The 21,379-nt window shown below is 41.1% G+C and overlaps 1 protein-coding gene across 2 annotated transcripts; it reads right to left on the reverse strand.

Annotated features, from left to right (window-relative positions):
* Positions 1-565: 565 nt before the first annotated feature.
* Positions 566-21,379, reverse strand: LOC104909420 (transmembrane protein 135-like). 2 transcript variants are annotated; one of them, XM_019612345.2, is made up of 4 exons: positions 21,211-21,379; positions 7,401-7,528; positions 2,480-2,572; positions 688-712 (listed from the first exon to the last, which is right to left on the reverse strand). In XM_019612345.2, the coding sequence occupies exons 1-4, from the start codon at positions 21,349-21,351 to the stop codon at positions 703-705; spliced, it is 372 nt and encodes a 123-aa protein (XP_019467890.1). In that variant the 5' UTR covers positions 21,352-21,379; the 3' UTR covers positions 688-702. The 2 variants fall into 2 exon arrangements, with proteins under 2 accessions (XP_019467891.1, XP_019467890.1); XM_019612346.1 differs by lacking the exon at positions 7,401-7,528 and having other exon boundaries at positions 566-712.

Genomic DNA, 21,379 nt, shown 5'->3' on the forward strand with positions numbered 1-21,379 from the left:
CCATCTTTTTTTCCCATTATCCTGCAAGACTGGCACACAGGTACAGCAACATTCAACAGTCTGATTTGATGGCACTGTCAGCCGCAATTTAAAGGAGTAGAGATATATTTATGAACTAAAATCAAGACTTTTCCATACACTTTGTTGAAAGCTACGCCGCAGATGACTAAAAATGGCACCATATCTCCTTGTCCAAAGCTGCCTTCCTAAAAGACTACAGAAGTCTATTAAATTTCCATTTTGCCTTTAAGTGAAGCTACCAAACAGATAGTTCTCAAATCAAAGTCCTGTCTCACTGGGTCTGTCAGCAGAAGCAGTTCACACACTGTACAGAGTTACACATCTGTGTAAATACATTTCCGTATTTTTAACTAATTAAGTTTCCCACTTTTCAATGCCATTCATCTATTTTTGTCATTAATAACAGTGACCGTTCATATTCAAGCTCCCTTCACAGCAGCAGGTATGTTTCTGCCCAACAGCACGATCACCTTATTTCCTACAGAACTACATCTGAATTTCCTTCATCTCCCAAATTGTAGTTATTCAGCAGAAGATACAACACATTTTCTAAATGTTATCAAAGGAATAACAATGCAGTACCTGGGGAGCCCAGAATCAGATGCAGTAATCCAGATGTGGCCTCAGCAGGGCAGAGCAGCAGGGGAGGATCACCTCCTTGACTTGCTGGCCACACTGATGTTAACAAGCCCTAGGATACCATACACATACATGTTCTATCTACTTTCATCATTTTCATACATCCCTATTTCAGCTCTTATTGCTTCCAAATCTCAGAAGTGAAACAGGTGCTTGCTAAAGCACCAAAGTTTTCTTGCTTTGCCACTAAGGCTTTTAAAAATTGCCATTTGACATAATATTTGCTTACAGACTCTCTTTCTGCACCTCAGAAGTTTTTGGTTTGCACGATTTTCACAGCTGTTCCACTGTCATGTAAAAACTCCATATAGTTTGGGCTTACCAGTAGTTACAGCTCTTAGATCAAGAATATCCTGAAAACTACAGGAAACTCATAAGTGGGAAGAAATGAGGCTGGTAGTCCATCTAATCTTGTCTAGAAATAGCAGAAGCCTGACGTATGAAAAACTCACATTGTAACAGGTCTGTAGGAAAAGTTAAGTGACTCTAATTAAAAGTGAAATATACTTTTGCTTGCATTGTAAGATGAAATACTGATGCCAACACAGTTCCAGAGTCTGAGTAAATACAAAAAGATGCACCAAAGGTATCTGCCCTTTTATGAAGTAACCATAGTAAGAGGAAAATCAATCAGCTAGAAAGGAATTAAAAAAAAAAAAGTTCAGTTTCCTAAATAAATTAATGCAGTCATAATTTTGTGATCCTTTTCTTTTATAGTTACTTTCAGTAATATGATTTAGAAGCACCAACCACCTTTCCAGAACTACTTACATATAAAGGAACATTCTTCAGTTCCCAAAAAACAATAGATAGTGTGTTATTTTCAGAGGAGAGAACTCTGACAGTCTCACTTAAAATTCAGGTTGGGTACTGCTTAACTCCACAGCTGAAGTTCAGAGTTAGGGCTTGACAAGTAGGTGATAACACATATGTGTATTTGCAGTTATTTTGAAGTGACTGCATATGGAATTTTCAGACTTTCATAGACATCATAAAAGTTGTTCACATCATCTCTAGGATTAAAACCTCTTTTTACTGTAAAGAATAATTTCTTCCACTACACTTTTGTCACCACTTCCACTTCAAATAAAGGGCACACAAACTAGATGACCAAAACATAGAATCATAGAATGGCTTGAGCTGGAAGGGACCTCAAGGATCATGAATCTCCAACCACCACCGCAGCCAGAGTTGCCAACCTCCACATTTAATACCAGACCAGGCTGCGCAGGGCCCCATCCAACCTGGCCTTGAACACCTCCAGGGACAGGGCATCCATCTTATCCCATATTAAATTAAGCATTGTAGTTACCTTTATTGATGCAAACTACCAGTGGAAGTTGCATTTCAAGACATTCAACCTTCACAACCCAGATTTCATCTGCCATTTCTCACACGAAAAATAGCAGCTTCCAGCTATCCTTGGATCACTCAGAGCTTTCCTCTCCCAACTCCATGCTCTTCCTAATGAATTTCATGTTGATAGCTGAACTGTGGCATCATTTCATAAGCAAAAATCTCTGCTCTCTTTATCATTACATTTCTTTCAGTTTGGATTACTTCAGCTCTTTGAGACATTCAGTCTGTCTCCCCACCCCCTATCATGCTATTACTCCTTCATAGTTAAAAAAAAAAAAAAAAGCAGATCTTTGGTAAAAAGATTTTTTCGCTATAGCCTCCTATACTGAGGCTGCAAAGGACACTAGTTCAAATGGAGAACACTTCAGAATTTGAAGGGAAAAAAACAACTGAATTGTCAGATGACCAAAACAAGAAGTAGTATTAAATAATACAAAAAATCCATTAACATGAACTGTACCTGCTTTTCCTTTCGATGAGAATAGCCATATAAGAAGCTGGTAAAGCAGCACCAAAGCCAGGAGACCAAAAGTAGAATTTTCCAAGTAGTTTCCTGAAAATATAATTTATACACGTGTTACATGCAAAGCAATATTGATGTACATTTATTTTTAAAAAATTGTATTTTGCATTCATCAGTGCTTGCAGATAATTACAGATAAATACTAACCATTCTTACAGTTGAATAGTTCTTCTCAGAGGGGTTCCAAGAAAGGATACTCTCCCTCTTAGCATTTCACACCTAAAACTTCGTGAGCATATCCATTTCAGTTAAATGATTTCTTTAATTTAAGGAAAGCAATACTTCCAAGAGACGTTTCTGAAAAGCTGCAGGTACTAATTCCAACCTTACAGTTACTCCTTTCTCTGCCATTTGTCTGCACACATCTCCTTAGGATGATGTGCCTTGTGGAACATGGGAATGCAGTCCAGTGAGACAGATATCAAATCAAATTGTTCTACTACACAACGTGCTCTGAAGACAGATAATCAAACTGTAGCTAAAAACAGTTGCTAAAAACAGTAAATCACTCACTTATGGTAAGTCAAGGAATTAATTACAGCTGGAACCAAGAGAGAAATCCCAGATCTACTAAGGCCAGTGGGAAAGCTCTCACTTTTTGCAACTAGATCTGGCTTTCACTCAAAGTTCACACTATTTCAGCCATAAAAACTCTTCCAAGAGCTGAAAGAAAGAGTTCTTCAAATATAGACATCATTTAGGAAGATATTTCTATAAAATTGGTCGCTGAGAGAATAGGAGGACCAAAATGCTAGTCACAGACAGTGGCCTCCACCACTTCATCTGCTCCAAACACCCGCACCTTCCAACTGACTTGGGCTGACCATAGAAGTGAGCAACAGTCAGCCATTTTTGAAATTTGATAAGGAATACACTTCAGTTATACTGTGGCTGCTTTAGCTGATAAGCATTATTATTTGAGGAAAATTTGAGGAAAATACAGTGAGGTCTTCCCTCCTAAAAATAAAGCAAAATACAAACAGGATTTGCTTATAAGAAATTTCACATCGATAGAGAGAACTAAGATTATTCATCACTTCCACCTGCGTTAGATCACTTTCATTCTTGCTGCAGAAGGCACAATCAGCCTCATTTCATACTTCTGCAGCTAAAATAACATGAGCAGTGAGCAATGCCAGCTTACATTCAGAAGAAAAAAGAAAGCCAGTGTATCACCAAAACCAGTGATGTAATGAAAATTATACACACTTCTCATTCCCACGGCTGAAAAAGGATGATTCCTCTGGATGACAATGCCAAATGCTGCAGTAGCTAAAGTTCATTATTAGGACTCTCTTGGAAAGCAATGACTGTATGAAGTTTCAGAGAAACCATCTGAAACATCCTAATAAGTATGAACACATCCTACCAGACACATCTGTTAAGTAACAGAACAAATGCCTTTTGTGTGGGGAAAAAAAAAAAACCAGGAACTTGCTCTGCCTGCATGGATTAGAATCACTCCACGAATGCTACACGTTTTCAAGGCCAGGCTGGATGTGGCTCTGGGCAGCCTGGTCTGGTGGTTGGCGATCCTGCACATAGCAGGGGGTTGAAATTAGATGACCATTTTGGTCCTTTTCAATCCAGGCCATTCTATGGTTCTATGTTCAGTGTGATGAGATGTAGGTAAAAGCAGTATCTTACACAATAAAAATCACTGAAAATTTAGATGTCCAATCATAAAGTGGAAAATTTAAACTTCTGCTCGAATAAACGAAAGCAAGATTTTATTAAAATTTATACGGTTGTTCTTACATAGTCTGAGGCAGCATAATGGAATGAGAAGTGTGTGTTCTCTTCCTGCTTTATTCATCTAATTTCACTTGTATCCAAAGCTGAAAGGCTGGTTGATACATACAGCTGAATTGAACTAAGCAGACTAATGGAAAGCTGTATGTACACAGACAAACTGAATTACTCTAGCTGCAAGGTTAACTGAGCCACGGCTTCATGAGGTTTTGCATTAATTTAATAGAACTGAAAACCTAAAACTCAGACCCATCTTTTAACTGTTGCAATGCCTATCAGTGGAGGAGCCTAGGACTTCCTTCTGAAGTGTAGACAGATGTAGTCTAACTGCATCACCTCAGCAAACAGATTACAGCCAAAGCTAGCAAACAGATTACAGCCAAAGCTGGGCTGTCACACATCCGTAAAATGGATCACCACCTCCACAGCTCTGCCAATTAGAGCAGGCTGCACACATTCACTATTTCACTTCAAGGAAGAAAACAAATTAAAAAAGCAGCCAATTTCACTTAGTGATGCCTTTTAGAATGAGAACAGCTACCCAGAGCCCAAATCACTGCTGAAACTGAACTTGGATTGTTATGAAATTTTACTCATGAATGAAAAGGAGAGAATATTCAACAATTACTGGAATCATTTAAATTGCATTTTCTAAATTTTCTAAATTTAGAATTTTCTAAAATATTACATCCTCAGATGTATTTGCAGTTTTTGAAAGTTTTCCTTGGTGGAAAGCAAGGAAATACTACAAGAGCATCAAAACCACACATTAGCACAAGCCAAACATCCCACTGACAATCACATTTCATATTTAGGTCTTCCAATTGCTACTGGGGGAATAAAAGGTATTTTCTACAGAATACAGTATAAAACAGGGTGAAGAATCACCGAGACTTCAGTATATGTACAAAAAATGAAGTGCTCGCTTTATCCAGGAGACCCTTAACATGCCTACCAGTACATTGCCCAGCTGTTATAAAATAAGGAAACACACAACTCTTTATCAGAGCAAGAGTTGTGCAGGTAAATGAGTTAACATGTCCAGCTACAAACCCTTTAACCTGCTGCTCTACTCTAGAATTCCAGGAGCCGACTGTATGGGGATTGCTGGACAACTCTGCTTCTTTGTCACTGCTGCTCCTGCTTTCTTGAAAGTCTCCTACTCAGCACAAAGTCTGCAGGAAATGCTGCATCAGCTCAGAGCTCTGGGAACCTCAGATATCAATAGAACAAACACACCTCCTTACAGAGACTTGAACTTTTTGGATAAGACAAAAAAAAAAAGCCACAACAAATCTTGCAAGTGAAAAGATAGAAAAATGATAGACATCCCATTTCATCTCTTACCATTATCCAGAATCAGACCTAAAGGATCTGGTCTCTAAAGTCTTTTTATGAAAGGTCATAGCTTGACTTCAGAAACAATCAGGCTGCAGTTAAACAGCGTATCTATGGCATTCTGTCATTTCTTTGATGGATTCAAACATACAGTTTTCTTTACTATGAGAGTGGTGAGGTGCTGGAACAGCTGCCCAGAGAGGTTGTGGATGCCCCATCCCTGGAGGTGTTCAAGGCCACTTTGGATGGGGCCCTGGGCAGCCTGGTCTAGTATTAAATGGGGAGGTTGGTGGCCCTGCATGTGGCAGGGGGTTGGAACTTGATGATCCTTGAGGTCCCTTCCAACCCTGGCCATTCTGTGATTCTGTGATACAGTACCAAATGGCATTCTGAACTGGAAAATGAGATTGTTATTTTCTCTCTGTGAAGCTACTGCAGGAAGTTAAACATTTCCCACGTCACATAGTGGGATTAACTCAAAGAATCAGGAGTTCAAACAAATACTTTAAATAAAACAACCACCTCACATGAAGTAGTAACAAAAAAGCAGTGAAGTTGCAATTGCACCTCTCCATCCTGTCATCCTCCCATTAGATTAGAGTAGGAAGCTTACATGGCTTAAGCTGCAAGACAACTTAATACTAAGCAAAACCCAAGTGATTGATTTATCAACATTAGGAGCTCAGAAGTAGTTCTTCATAAAGGTATACAGCACATAGTTTTAAAAATATCATGTATTTAATAGTGCTCATTGGTTTGTTCCCAGTTTCTCTCTTCATAAGACTTGTTTTGATCATATTCAATTTGTTCAGCTGACTTGCTCACAGAACCTATCCTCGATGACTCCCAAGCATCTCCTTGATTAATTTAGTCCCCAGTTTAAATCCCATCACTGTGTGAATAGGATAGAATTGCTTTCTTCCTTCCAGTTGATTACTTCGCACTTTTCTCTATCAAGCTTCATATTTTTCCCCCAAAATTCAAGATATTTTTCTGAAATGGCTGACTATAAGTTTTGATTTTCTTATCATAAGTAATCTTGCATAATCTCACACTAAATTCTTTTTTCCAGATGCTGTAGCTATATATAGAACAAGTAACATAGCAGGAACATTACTGGCAACTTCTCCCAATTAGGAAAACTGTTTATTTATCCCTTTTTTCCCCCCCCAACATACTTTAACTATATGATTTACTAATTTCTAGAAGATAAGAAACCATTCCCCTTTAACAATCCTAGAAAGTAATCTTGTCAATTTCAATTCCAGTTGCAATTCATATATACTACACTGATCACCAAATCATCACCAAAGACAGGCTTGCTCTTCAAAGAACAGCAGTTACATTGGAAAGCATAATTTTTCTGATAATCTTGTGACCCACTGTTTGAAAAGTCTGCTTGAATTCAATCAGGAGAGAAAAATCAGACCTCCTTAGATAACCCTTACAATCAACCTGCATTTCCTGCACCCATGCATTTGGAATCAGTAACAAATGGAAAAGGAAACCATGTGAATATATTGCCTTGTTTGCTGATTTTAAAAACATTTACACAAGCAAGGGGGAAAAAAAAAAAAAAAGAAAGTGCATATTGTGCACAGTCAACTGCAAAAATCAGAAAGCACAGCTGTTACTGTCTTACTCCTACCCATTACAAATTGTGTGGTTGTTTGTTGTTTTTTTTTAAAAAGATAAATTATTCTATAAGCTAAGAAGTTACATTCAATGGCTTTTCTGTTACATTTAACTTTTAGGACAGTATACCAACCTTAGAATGCAAAAGCAAGCAATATACAAGGTCCCATTTGCTGTCAGAAAGGAAGTTGATTGCAAGATCTCAGGTAGCAGTTTGTGCAAATAATAGTCAAGTTTTCGTTTCCTGAGAATAGCTGCAATCTGAGGGAGGAGGAAGAAAAAAGGGAGGACAAACTTTAATTCAATTAGGTTCTTTCTTGCACATTGTAAAGAAAAAAGAAAAAGTAAAATGAAATATGCCCATTTAAGTAGTAAATCAAATCTCCTTAAATTTGCTGGTTTTATGAACAATACCGCAAAGATTTCCTTTGATCTTGTTCCAGATATTACAGTATTTATACTAGGAAATACGCCACATAAGCCTAAGTGGAAACTATGGGAGAGGCTTTACTACCTTGTTACCATTGGCCACAATAGTCAGAAAGGTTGTTTGCCAGATAGCAGAACTTTAAGATGTAATAAACTCACAAAGATCTGCCTTTCAGACAACTGGAGTACCTCATAACAAAGGCCAGCATACCACTAAGCAATCCAGATATGGGCCCTACACTGTGTCTACAAAGTGCTGATGCATTTCTAAAGGTTTCTGCTCCTACCAAACAACTCCAAGTCCTCCAAAAATGTTTCACTATTTGCTAAAAGAAGAACACATTCTTGAGAAATTTTATAGAAAAGCTATGTGTAAACATTATGTTATGTATGCCTGAAGTAGAAAACAGGTTGGATCTGAAAAAATAAGTGCTCTGCTTGGTCAGTTGAATTTATGTTATGAAGAACTGTTAGCTGAAGGCTCAAACATAACACATCCTCAAAATCCTTCTTGTCCACTGAAATCTTGCAACTATTAGAACAAGAAGCCAGGCTGTTCTCAGAGGAGCACAGTTGAGAGCCAACAGACAATTCAAATACTGGAAACTCAGATTAGACAGGATAAAAAATATTATACTTTGAAGTAGCTGAACGGACTGCCCTAAGAGGTTGTGGACTCTCCAACACCAGAGATCCTCCAAAGCTCAGACCAGGAAATGCCCCAAAAACACCTATCTAACTTGTCCTGCCTTGAGCACGAGGCTGGGACCACGTGGCCTCCAAATCCCCATGGTTCCATGAACTTAGAATTTGGGTGCACTGACAGACAGATTTTTGTTTTTAATAGCATTATAACGTTCATCTGCACTGGTTTCTCAAGGACTCTCAAAACCAGTAGGAGCTTTCAACCAATGCTTACAATCGGAAAAGCTGCAGACAGAAAGAACTTGAAACTACAAGTGCTGATGAGAACAACAGGCAGCCTGTTGGTCAATAACACCTCTTGAGGACTTGGTTTCTCAGTTCAAAGATACGGGAGAAGGAACTGTTCTTCTCAAAACCTGCCCACTCGCACTGAATAGCAAGGTGTTTTAGATACAGAGATAGGATGAGGCTTTTATCTGGATGAGAACCTACGAGATATGGCTTGTGGGAGCAAGAGTAATAGGAGGACAGTTGGACTAGATGATCTTGCAGGTCCCTTCCAAACTTGTGATTCTATGATTCTGCTGGAACTAACCATAAGAGAGCCAAAATAAGTGCCCAAAACAAAGGTTGGATTAAGGAGAAATATACGTACAAACAGACTTCTGAAAATAGATTAACACACCACTGCCTCACATGTCAAGACTGCTTAAGCCATAATGGATTAGGCAACAATGCAATCCAGATAATCTTTTTGTTGCAGCAAAGTCTTAATGCAGTCTAAACACCAGATTACTTGTTGCCACCTCCTCAGCTATTTCCAGTCTACTGTACAAAGGTTGTGAACATTTGGAACAGAAGAATTTTTTTCTTTTTAAAGAACACAACCTTTGAGCTGAAGTGTGAAGTCTTGTTTCCTCTGAACAAGCATTTTATACTTTTATATTTCTTTTTAAATATACAAAAAGAAAATATTGCTATTGTTATAAAGCAATGTCAAATCAAAAGCTAATGGTTAACTCTGTAGCTTCTCCAATAAGTTTTATACTTTCCCTTCTCTTTACTACTCAACTCCTAAATGAAAGGCAGAAAAGAACCAGGAACACCACCACACAGGTCAGGCTGAGGAAACACTGCTTATGGTAACTGAAGGGGCTACACATGTAAAAGCAACGTGGCTTGAGGCATGCACATCAAAAACAGATAATGCTCATCATTTCCACAGTGCTTTAAAGACATCAACTAAGCTAAATTCCACGTACAGCCAAAATCTGACAAAAGCGAGTTACACAGCAAGTTCCTCCCCTTTCCTCCACCCCAATGGTGTGATTACGTGGGATGAACACCAGTGATGCATCCAGACTCTACCTTGTACTCCCTTCCAGCTCTTCACAGTTACAAAAAGTATTCTTACAGTTGAAATAGGCAAGAGAGATTCTGAACCATGTCAGCCCATGGCATTTCTTGATTCCCATTGGGATAAACCCCATTCGGGTGAGTTGGGAGTTCAAAGGCCAAATGCTTTGTAACAAATGCTCTGCTCAAGGCTTAACACCAGATAGTAGCAACAGATACCAGCATGGAAGGAAAGGGCTATCAGGAAACCCAGTAGCTACCTCCTTGGCAAGCTTTAATGCCCATGAAGAGAGTGCTAACAGATGGAGCACAAGGCTATATGGCAACCAGTGCTAAATGAGGCACCCTGCAGATTCAGATCCAGGAAACAGCTGTCTCATTGAAAACACGCTCACAGATCTCCAGAACTATGGGAAGAAACCTCATTGCAGTCCAATACAGGAGAGAGACTTATTTTTCACATCGTCTGTTAGTAATATGACAACAGGGCACAGTTTTAAACTAAAAGAGGGGAAATTTAGGTTAGAAGTTAGGAATAAATTTTACACTCAGGGGGCAGTGAGGCCCTGGCACTGCTGCCCAGAGAGAGTTGTGATGCCCCAGCACTGGAGGCGTTCAAGGCCAGGTTGGATGGGGCCTGGGCAGCTTGAGTTGGTGGGGAGCAACCATCCCATGGAAGGGGTTGGGTGGGCTTTTAGGTCCCTTCCAACTCAATTCTGAAATCCTATATAAGAGTAGATGAATCCTCAAACTCCTTTACTTGGGTACCTAAGGGAGGTCTGCATCATGACCTTAGCAGTGACAGATAAAGTTTGGGATGTTACTCACTATAAGAATGAAGGACTGCAATTCTGAGTCAATTGTTCACTACCACATATCCAAGAGTGACCCAAAGCACTCCCTGCCTCCCAGTTCTCTTCTCTTCTCTCCATAGTTTCTCAGCTACATTCTTCTCTTTTTGAGACAGAGCAGCAGAAAAATTCTTCAATGCTCACAAAACACTGCAGATTTCCAGTATTAGTAAGAAAGCACGGCATGTCCGCAACACGAGTGGAGCAAAGCTGTATTAGATAATGCCATGAATGTTTGCCACTGCATGAAACCCAGACCCCATATTCCTTCCCTTCGATTTCACACTGCTTGTGCCCCCCACCTCTCCTCCTAACCACAGTTTACCTGCAATCCAGGGCATGGAAGAATGCATCCCTCATAGCACTACAAGATCATGATTTCATGGAACAAAAAAGATAACAAGATAACCCTTTGCAATACAGTTTCACCTTTTCTTTTTTTCTTCTGAAAAATATCAGTAAGAGTGTGGAATGGTTTCACAGATGCTAACAAATAACCTTGACTGTGCTGCTTTCTGACTAGCAGGCACAAGGCAGCTTGTGCTTCTCATCTGCCCACATGCTGCATGTCATCCATTTAAAGACAAAGCTGTAAAATCACAATATTACCCAGCATACACATCTCTCTAAGGAGGAGATTATAAAGGGAACAGAAGACCTAATAAAACCAATGCTCACCATATAGCTGATGTTCTATCAATCTCTACTATATAAACCAGTATGGATGTTATTCACATGAAGCACCTGTTAGGTAATTGCACTTTCTCAAGCAGATTTGTTCTGAAGATGAAGAATACTCAAGTTCGAAGTACTTAGTATTAAAGATTTCTTTATTCATCAAGAAAATTCCAGTCCAAGTAAGAACTTAGCATTTGTGTCATGGCAGAACATAATTTCTTCTAATTTAATTTATAGAATTCAGAGATACCTGGAAAATAATAAAGGAAACTCAGATGCCAAAACTGGCATTGCCTTCTCAGCACAACTTAAGTGTTCTTATGCTACAAGAGAAACTTCACATGGTAGGAGAGCCTGCAGATGCAGTCCTATCTGGGTGTGTAAGCATCGAACAGCACTCACTGCCCAGGGCCCTTACTAACAGCTGGGCTGGCTGCTGGCACAGCTCTAGAGATGGGATACACAGCTCAGGTTTTCCAACAGTTTTGCACTCTCAGCTTCTAAAGTAGCCCACCAGTGAATCTCATCTGTCTCAGTCCCCTACAAGAAACATTCTTCTAGATGCACCAACAACCAAGAGCAAAAAGGAATTTAAAACAAGCCATGCACTGTCACAGGAAAGATGTCCAGAGAACCCAATTTCCCTTTTCGCATCCATATACTATGGCTCTTGATCTCCTTTCAGATCAACACAGTCCACAGAAAATACAGATATTTCCAGATAAGAAATAGGAAGCATATGGAAATCTGGCTGAAATTTTGATCACAGCACTTCAGACCTCAGACAACTAAACCTGTGTATTCACAGTAAGATAAGTAACACCCACACAGTGCTAACAAGTCAGTGTGATGAAATACACCCTCATTCCTGTCGTGTGCCACTTCTGCCCTACAGCCATGTGCTGAAAGAAGGCTGGGGCAGAACCAGACCTGTCAGGCTGACTTCCAGGGAAAACATTCCTGGTCCCAAATAAGACAATTAGTTTGATACTATGCACGTCATCAGCTGAATAAGTTGAGTCACCATCCCTGAACGCATTTAAAAACCATTTGGACGTGGTGCTCAGGGTCACGACTTTGTGGAGGGTTGTTAGAGTAGTACGGTTAGGTTGTGGTTGGACTTGATGATCTTCAAGGTCTTTTCCAACCTGAGAAATTCTATGATTCCATGAACTACAGGCAGCACCAGCTTGACTCAATGCATGTGCTGATCGACATACATACATTGATGGATTCTGTGGTAGGCTACAAACACAGAAATTGCACCAGCTCTGCTGTGTGAGTACAGCATTATTCGTTTATCTCCTTCAAGCCACTTTTTTCTTTTTTTTTTTTAAAAGTTTGCACAAACTTAATGTTTAAGAATGCAACCCCCTCCATCAAACCTTAGTGAGCAGGATGCCCCATCCCTGGTGGCATTCAAGGCCAGACTGAATGTGGCTCTGGGCAGCCTGGGCTGATGGTTGGCAACCCTGCATATAGCAGGGGGGCTGAAACTAGATGATCACTATGGTCCTTTTCAACCCAGGTCACTCTATGACTCTATGACCTTTGCCCAGCATATAACACTGACTGATGGAAACTGAAAAAAGCATAATCATTTCTATCTCATTCCTTCACAAGCACCACTAAAATTGAGCACAGTATAACAAACTTTATTAAAAAAAAAACAAAACAAGAACAACTACAGAAATATTGAGATACCTAGCCACGTCTCCAGGCACAGAGCTCCATGACTTGTATCAAAGTGGCTATCTAGCATGCATAGGCACACGTAAAATGCAAATTTAGAGACTACCAATAATGCTGTGCAGATGGTTTATATAATATATATGTAGCAAATCATTAACAAGCTAGGAAAACTCTCACAGCACAAGTTATGGGAATGGACCATTAGAGATGATCCAGCCCCACTGCTCAATCTCTTCAGGGCGAAACCACATTACTGAGGGCATTGTGTTATGTTTCTTGAGCACTGACATCAACCACCTCTCCAGCAACCCTGTTCCAGTGCCAGCTCACCCTTACGATAAAGACATTTTTCTTAATGCCCAGATTGACTTTCCCCATTGCAACTCTGTGCCATTTCTACACATCCTACCATCAGGTCCCCTGAGCAGAGCTCGGCACCTTCCTGATTCACCACCTTAAGGACTTCTGGAGAAAACTGAAAGCAAAGCAACCCTCAGCATTTAAACCAGTTAAGAAAATGTCTCATACCACACAAAGACAGATGTCAGATTTGTTTCAAAGCTATATTTGAATATATTAATTAATACACATGTGCTTAACATTCTACATTTTCACAATTCTGTATGAATTTTCTAAGAGCATTTTTCCCTTGCTTTAAAAATTATTTTTAAGCACTTTGGAATGACTTAATCTCAAAATGCCCTCACGTAACATTTGTGTTTCGAAATACACTGTTGTCTAAACCAGCAATTTGTTCCTAGTGACTCCTCTTAAACATCCAGATCTCGTGTTCCTCAATTAGCTGGTACCACCCTGATTTCACAGATAAAAAAAAAGTGAGGCTTCATAATTTCATAAGTCAGCTCCTGCAGTACCTCAAGGAAGACTGTTCCCCTGCTCTGCCCTCCAACTTCCTTCCTCTGTGCCTTGAGAGATGTTGTACAAGGATTAGCATTAGGGGTGTGGGTTGCTTTGTTGTATTTTGATTTGTTTTAATCTTCGCACATTTACATCCAAGTAAAAAAATAGAAATGAACAGGAGAATTCACGTACTCTCTGAACATCTAGAATACCTTCAGTTCTGGCATCAGTCTCATATCTCAGAGAATAGATGTATACCTGCTTGAAGTCCCTTTGCCAGGTTTGCTGCTTCGCAGTGCCTGTGCTGAGCTCATTGCTCTGTCAAGGCTGGGACCTCTCACTATCGCTGCAGCACAGGCTCCACGCCATCCTTGTACCTTTGAGCTTCAACTCCTCGGTGCAGCTGAATTCCTTTGCTGATTCTTTTGAAATGCTTGGACTTTTCCCCACTGAAATAAGCATCTCACCAGAAGACTGTTTTGGTTTATTTTACTTTTATGAAAGAATGTTACTAGTCTGTCCTAAAAGCTGCCTGAACAGACTGGAATGATCACAGCCTGGAATGAAGATGTTGCAACCAGGCTCTTTCTTTAGTAACATTTAAACTAATTTTAGTCATAATTAAAATGGCTTCCAGAAGAACCTGAAAGCAAGAACGCACTGACCTGCAGGTCCCTCAGAACACAGTGCAGAACTGAGATGATCAGATATCCCAGCACAGCGTGATTACAGCATCAGGTCATGCCATAAACAAATCCCATTTCTTGATGGGCCTCATCCCAATAGGCAGAAGCATGTTACAGGGTAACACTAACAGCCTTCTGAAGCTCCCCACCCTACGTCCAAATACACAATCATACACAGCACAAACAACACGGATGTCTGTGCCTATATGGACTGATAAAGCAGCATCTGTTTGGTGCTTGCTAACTCCAGGCTTGGCTCAGGATGAATCCAAACAGCTCTCCCTATGAGATATCACACGTGAAGCAGGGTTGGAGAGAGGCAGGGCCGATGGGCACCAGCTGCCCTAAGGCTGGGCTGCGGCCCTATCCCATAGGGTGTAGGTACAGTCAGGAAAATTACACATCAGGCTGTAAAAGGAAGGAGGGAGCCTGGCTTAAATTAAGCAGGGATGGATGGCCAGGTCAGGAGAATGATAAGGGGAAGGACAAAAACAACTCTGCCATCTCACAAGCAAGAAGTCAGAAGAATTAGCTTTACTGCAAAGTAGAGATCAAACCATTTTTACCTTATGAAAGGAAATGTTACTATCACATCTGGTTACACCATTTCATATTATTGATTAAACATTTCCAACTACTGGAACATGCACCATCAAACAACACATGTGAAAAACATTCAACCCCTCAGGAAACAGAGGACTTTGCTCTGACACGTGTAATGAATGGCAGGCTTCCCACGTGAAATCAATGGGAACCAAGGCCAAGACAACTCAGACCTGATAATGCAGCCACTCACAGCTGGACCCTTCATCCTTCTCCCCAGCCTGATACAAGCTAACAGAGCTCTTGGAGCAGGTCCAGAGGAGAGCACTAAGACGATCAGAGGGCTGGAGCACCTCTCCTATGAGGAAAGGTTGAAGGAACTGGGATTGTCTAGCTTGGAGAATAGAAGGCTCTGAGGAGACTCATTGTGGCCATCCAATAATTGAAGGGAGCATGTAAACAGGAGGGGGAACGGCTGTTTACGGGGGTGGATAGTGATAGGACAAGGGGGAATGGTTTTAAACTGAGACATGGAAGGTTTAGGTTAGATATTAGGGGGAAGTTTTTCACTCAGAGGGTGGTGACACACTGGAACAGGTTGCCCAAGGAGGCTGTGGATGCCCCATCCCTGGAGGCATTCAAGGTCAGGCTGGATGTGGCTCTGGGCAGCCTGCTCTGGTGGTTGGTGACCCTGCACATAGCAGGGGGTTGAAACTGGATGATCTTTGTAGTCCTTTTCAACCCAGGCCATTCTAATCATGACCTCATTTTCTTCTCCTAATCCTAATTTCTGGGAAAAGCCTGAATTCTTCAATTTTGAACACACAATGTTACATCTCCAATTTATTATTTTTTTTTTTCTTTATCTAATCTTAAGGAGACTTGGAGGTAAAGCATACCAACTCATGATGAAGGTCTTTAGCAAAATTTCCTTAGAAGATCAAGGCAGACAGTTTAAAACAAGTCTATATTTATAGGTGGTTGCTTTGTTGATTTTTTGTTTGTTTGTTTTTTAAGATTGGAGCAATTTTTAACTTTTTCCCTTACCTACTTTCATCTGGGAGCCTCAATAAATGCTGTAACTACTGACAACAAGGCTTCAGAACCTTCCTGGCGAGTTACGAATCAATGAAGTTCAGTACCTGTTACATCTTACTCTTCTGGAGTTACTAAGTTTCTCTTCTGTTGCACAGCATAGTAGTAATGGCCTCAAGTAGCAACAGTGGAGGTTCAGGTTGGATATTAGGGAAAAAATTCAGCTCAGAAAGAGCAGGGAGGTATTGGAGCAGGCTGCCCAGGGAGGTGATGGAGTTAATATCCCTGAAAATGTTCACATAATATAGAGATGTAGCACTGAGGGACATGGTTAGTGCGCATGGTGGAGATGGGTCAGTGGTTGGACTGGATGATCTTAGTGGTCTTTTCCAACCTTAGTGATTCAATGGTTCAAAATAAGGACTGAAGAGAAACATCACATCCTGGCCAGCTGATCAGGACAGCTTACAGAAGATGCAGGTTTATATTGTACAGGCTAAGTAAAGCTTGGATCTAAAGAGTTCCCCTAAAAGTTCACCTGGACATCCTGTTTTTCAGCCAACACATGGAAGGCATCTCTCTTTTTTGGGAAAGGCATGAGCTCCTAAAATACAAGATCACAACTGAGAGCAGCTGCTACAATCAATTGGTTGAATTTGGAGCTGTACATCCAGGCTGGATGTGGCTCTGGGCAGCCTGGTCTGGTGGTTGGTGACTCTGCCCGTGGCAGAGGTTGAAACTACATGATCTTTGAGATCCTTTTCCACCCAAGCCATTCTATGATCCTATGATCCAAAGAAAGCAAAGCTCTCAGAAGAGCTACACAAAGGAACGCTTCACTTGTGAAATACAAGCAGTCTTAATTACAAAACAAGCATTCCTGCCAGCCACTTTATATCCAAAATGTTAGCGAGACCAAATACCCATCATAACCTCTGAATTCTTCAGGTTGCCACCTTCTTACCCTCTCATTCTGTCTGCACACAGCAGCCTGACTCAAGTGGTCTCTAATCCTAAAGCCTCACCGGTTATTTTCATGATGTTTCAGAGGATTAGTGGCTCAAAAAATAAAAATTAACTTAACTCTGAACGCATAATAAAATGTCAAAATATCACCTATGAACTCAGGACTTGATGACTTAGACTTTTTGCATGAACGAAATACCATTCCAGAGGAATCTGCAGCTCACATCAACCCATCAAGGTGTTTAAAAGTGACCTTTATATCCAAACGTGGCTCCATTTGAGCCAAAGTTCAGACACATAAGGAGCAGTTGGACATGGCTGACATTTTTCAAGAAGGTATTTCAGGTTGCTCAGGCATTCAGGTATCTCTGGATCTAAAAGGTTCTACAAGTTACATGGGTGCTTCCAACCAAACAAAGCCACCAGCCAGATGTACATCTCCACCCAAATACCACATTACTGTGCAGTGTATGAATCCATTCTCCTAAAGGATACTATCACTTAATGAAGAACTGATATAAATAATAGCTAAGCCTTCATTAATTAAAGAATGATACAGACACAAATGGTTCTGTAGGTGCGTTGCTGATGGATAGATAGGTAAAGAGACAGGTAAGCAGCAGTGTTTACACACACAAACTGCAACCCTACACACAACATAAACCCACATTGTCTTCTGATCTCTTCTGGAGAGTGGCCAAATCCACAGTACTTGGAGCAGCAGTGCTCACTCAGATGTCCTGAAAACGTAGTGTACAGAACTTATCCAACTACTCAGCCCCTAAAAAACATCACCACAATTACGAATACTTCCTTTGCATAAATAATTGTTAAAGAAAAGAAAAAATTAACAAGAACAACACATGGAAAACTATTTTAGCATCACTTTCCTCGTAGAAACAACCCTAAAAAAGTTCAAGTGTTGAAAATGAAAAGCATAAACTCTGTCAACTCAGAGGTATTACAGCATTCTAACCAAGAATGTAAAGAACCATAACACACAACAGCAGCTCTTACATGCTTTCACCACAGAATTCTCTTAAACAAAATTCTCATACAACTCAACTCCCATTTATTTTAATGGCAGTACAATTAACTGCACGTTGTGAAACACATACATAGCTTATCAGTGATAATGAATTACTTGAGTACATTATGGAATCTTCTTTAGAACACCAAAACCATTTTTGAGGTTGTAGTGAAGCAATACAAATATTTCAAATAACACTCCACCTACCTTCCCTGCATCGTTCATCACCAGAGGGCCGACCCCCTGCAGCAGCAGGACCCATTTTCCCTAATATTCCCTTTGCTACTGATGCATTTGAAGCAGCCCTTCCTGCAGACCTTGACATCCCTTGCCAGATTAACACCCGTTGAGCCTTAGCTCATATCAACCCTCCCAGAGAGGGAGAATCTTCCCTTCTTTTTGCCTTTCCCTCAAACACCCTCCCTATTACTAAAGCTTTTCAGGCTGACCCAAGCACCTAGAAAACAAATAAAGGACCACTCGATCGCTGGCTACATCTACAAATTACTTTATGGTTACTAAGTATACTCTCAGAGAGGGATATTTCCATTTAGATACAAAATCTTCTTCTGCTAAAGCAATCAACTAGTAACTAAGGTGAAAACAACCTTGGTCAAAGTATGATCTAAAGACTATTTTGCCAAGTAAAAATACAGAAGCTCTGTTATATACTAACAAGAACAACAACAACCACCACTGAACAGCAGCATTTTGAAGCAAACTCCTCCTAGCTATGCACTGAAAGTTACACATCAAACAGCAGTATCACGTAAATTAGGTTCCATCAGTCTCTCAACAACAGAAGAGCACCCAAACTTTTAAGAGATGTAGGGTGTAGATGTTATGAGTTTGGACTCTGGACTGTAACTGTCCCTAACTACATGTCCTTCTCTCCCAGAACGACCTCTGGCAATGTCTTCTCATCCATTCATACTGATTCATTTCCACACAAGCTTTTGAGAGCAAACTCTTTCATCTGCTTGCCTTAGTTATTTACATGTGGCAACAGAAGGAACAAACAAGCAGAACAGAACTGGAACTTCTTGATGCTGTGCTGTTAGACTGGGACTAAGCAGTACCAGTAACACTCCGAACATCCACTGACAGGACTACAAAGATAAAGCAATTTGAATTCACACTACCACGTGAATCTAAATGTAGGACAGAATGTTTGTGCTGTGCAACCACGATATTTCACTTACAAATAGAAGGTTTTCAAATACAGCTTTAAGCCCAACAAAGAATTACTTCAGGGATGACTCTTAATTCAGCAGTGCTCTTTTCCTGCCAAGCTACTTAATGTGCAAGGCTTCTCCTTCACCCTCCACAGTCCCTACTGCACCCTTTCAGTTTTCACCTGCTGCTGGTTCTGGTGCTCATCAAAACCCTCCTAAGTAGCCAATTCAACTCATTAATGCAGCTGAAAATTCAGCCTAGCTACAGGCAGGAGACAAACCTCTTTTGGGTTAGTGAATGAATTATCATAGCTCTTCTTGAGCAGATTCGAAGTCCAAGACCATACAGTACATTTACACATCTGTGAGCAAAGGAAGGCAAATTTTTCCTCTCTCTTTAGGTAGCAACAAGATTTTAGAACAACTGAGGTTTAGGAGAGCTTTTCTCCAAACCCACTGTTGCAGGAAATGTAACATAGGTACGAGCAGGAACCTACTTATCAGGTTTGGCTGCTGGAGAACTTTGATTTAACTACAGAGCTCTTTAAGCTGCTTTATCTTTAGCCTGCCTGGATAACCACTGGATGGATAACCACTACATAGCTAAATTCAGGTCTGTTCTCTGCTGCTTACAAGTACTCATACCCCTGCATGGCAAACTGCTTCAGGAAATTGACTCGGAGGAAAAATTCCTGAAGTAAGGTGGGGAGGTGGAGAAGAGGACATGTTCTTGGTATTGGCTTCCTGTTCCAGCCCAGCTTACACTCACATAAACAGTGGCAACTTCTGTTTGTGCCAGTTCAGCCTGAAAACACTGACGGCCAGACATGACAACTATTTAAGACCACAGTACTACCAAACAGCCATTAAGTTTCCATAGCATGTCATTTGATGCTCTCACAAATGGGAGCTTAAAGTAAAACGCCAGGACTGCAGTGGTTCCACTCTTTGCCTTCTATTTTATGTCTTGATATCTTTACAACACCAGCATTGGCACAGAGCAGGAGAAAGGAGAGGTTTAGGTTGGATATCAGGAAAAACTTCTTTTAGTAAAGAGTTGATAAGCACTGGAATAGGCTGCCCAGGGAGGTGGTTGAGTCACCATCCCTGGATTTGTTTAAAAACCGTTTGGATGTGGTGCACAGGGACATGATTTAGCAGAGGGCTGTTAGAGTTAGGGTAGTACGGTTAGGTTGTGGTTGGACTCCATGATCTTTAAGGTCTTTTCCAACCTGAGCTATTTTATGATTCTATGACTCAGTGACTTGTTTTACTTTGCTTCAGATTCCACTTGTAGCCAGCTCACTGCTCAGCCCTGTGAGCACCGTTAGAGCCAGAACGCGGAGGTGGGGACAGCAAAATACCTGCAGCGCTTTCAGCTTAGATCAGCTTTCAGGATATGTTTACTCATATGGATGCAAACAGATGCCAACTCCTCTACCTACACCCTAACTTGCTGGACACAAGCCAGCCACAATGGAGATGATATAACTGAGCCTAATTGCACGCTCAAACCAAAATACCTCACCTGTAGGATACTCTCTGACTACTTCAGCTCCTCTAAGCCTTAATATATTCCTTCAGCCACCAGGCAGTGGAACCTCTTTGATCCTAAGGCACTGATTAACCACGATTCCATCCCCAAGGTGCCACCAACAGCACCACACACGTGGTACACTTACTGCTTCCAAAGACATAACACTAACCTGCTGGGCACACTGTTGTTCTCTATTTCAAGCCTGACCACTCCAGGAAATGCTGAAAATAGCACACCCAGCGTCCTCCTCCTCACCCAGCTCACCATCCCACAGCGGTTATTACCACCACCCCACGCCATCTCCTCCCCAGAACGCTCCGCTATGCCCTTCACCCTCACACCTCTCACCCCACAGAGCCCACCGTGACACCCCTCACCCTCACACCCTTCCCAAACACCTTCTCCTCCCCCCTTCCCCCGTAACCCAAGCTTCCCCCGCCCACCCCGACCACCACCCACCAGGTACAGAGTGCCGTAGATGCGGAGGGATTCGGCCAGAGCACCCTGCGTCACATGCAGGACGGCGACGGAGCAGCGCGGGTGCCAGGTGTGCCCGATCTCGTAGCAGTTGTGGGGGATGGATTTGCTCAGCGCCGCCATCTTGCCGCGCGCGAGCGGATGAAGGGAG

The sequence above is a fragment of the Meleagris gallopavo genome, chromosome 1, assembly GCF_000146605.3.
Source record: "Meleagris gallopavo isolate NT-WF06-2002-E0010 breed Aviagen turkey brand Nicholas breeding stock chromosome 1, Turkey_5.1, whole genome shotgun sequence".
Taxonomy (NCBI): Eukaryota; Metazoa; Chordata; class Aves; order Galliformes; family Phasianidae; genus Meleagris; species Meleagris gallopavo.

Excerpts from the sequence above, each read along its gene's own strand:
- LOC104909420 (XM_019612345.2), bottom strand. The coding sequence starts at position 21,351 with ATGGCGGCGCTGAGCAAATCCATCCCCCACAACTGCTACGAGATCGGG. Across the intron at positions 7,529-21,210 it reads TCTACGGCACTCTGTACCTG|ATTGCAGCTATTCTCAGGAA; the intron begins GTGGGTGGTGGT and ends CTCCTCCCTCAG. Across the intron at positions 2,573-7,400 it reads GCTTGCTTTTGCATTCTAAG|GAAACTACTTGGAAAATTCT; the intron begins GTTGGTATACTG and ends TTATATTTTCAG.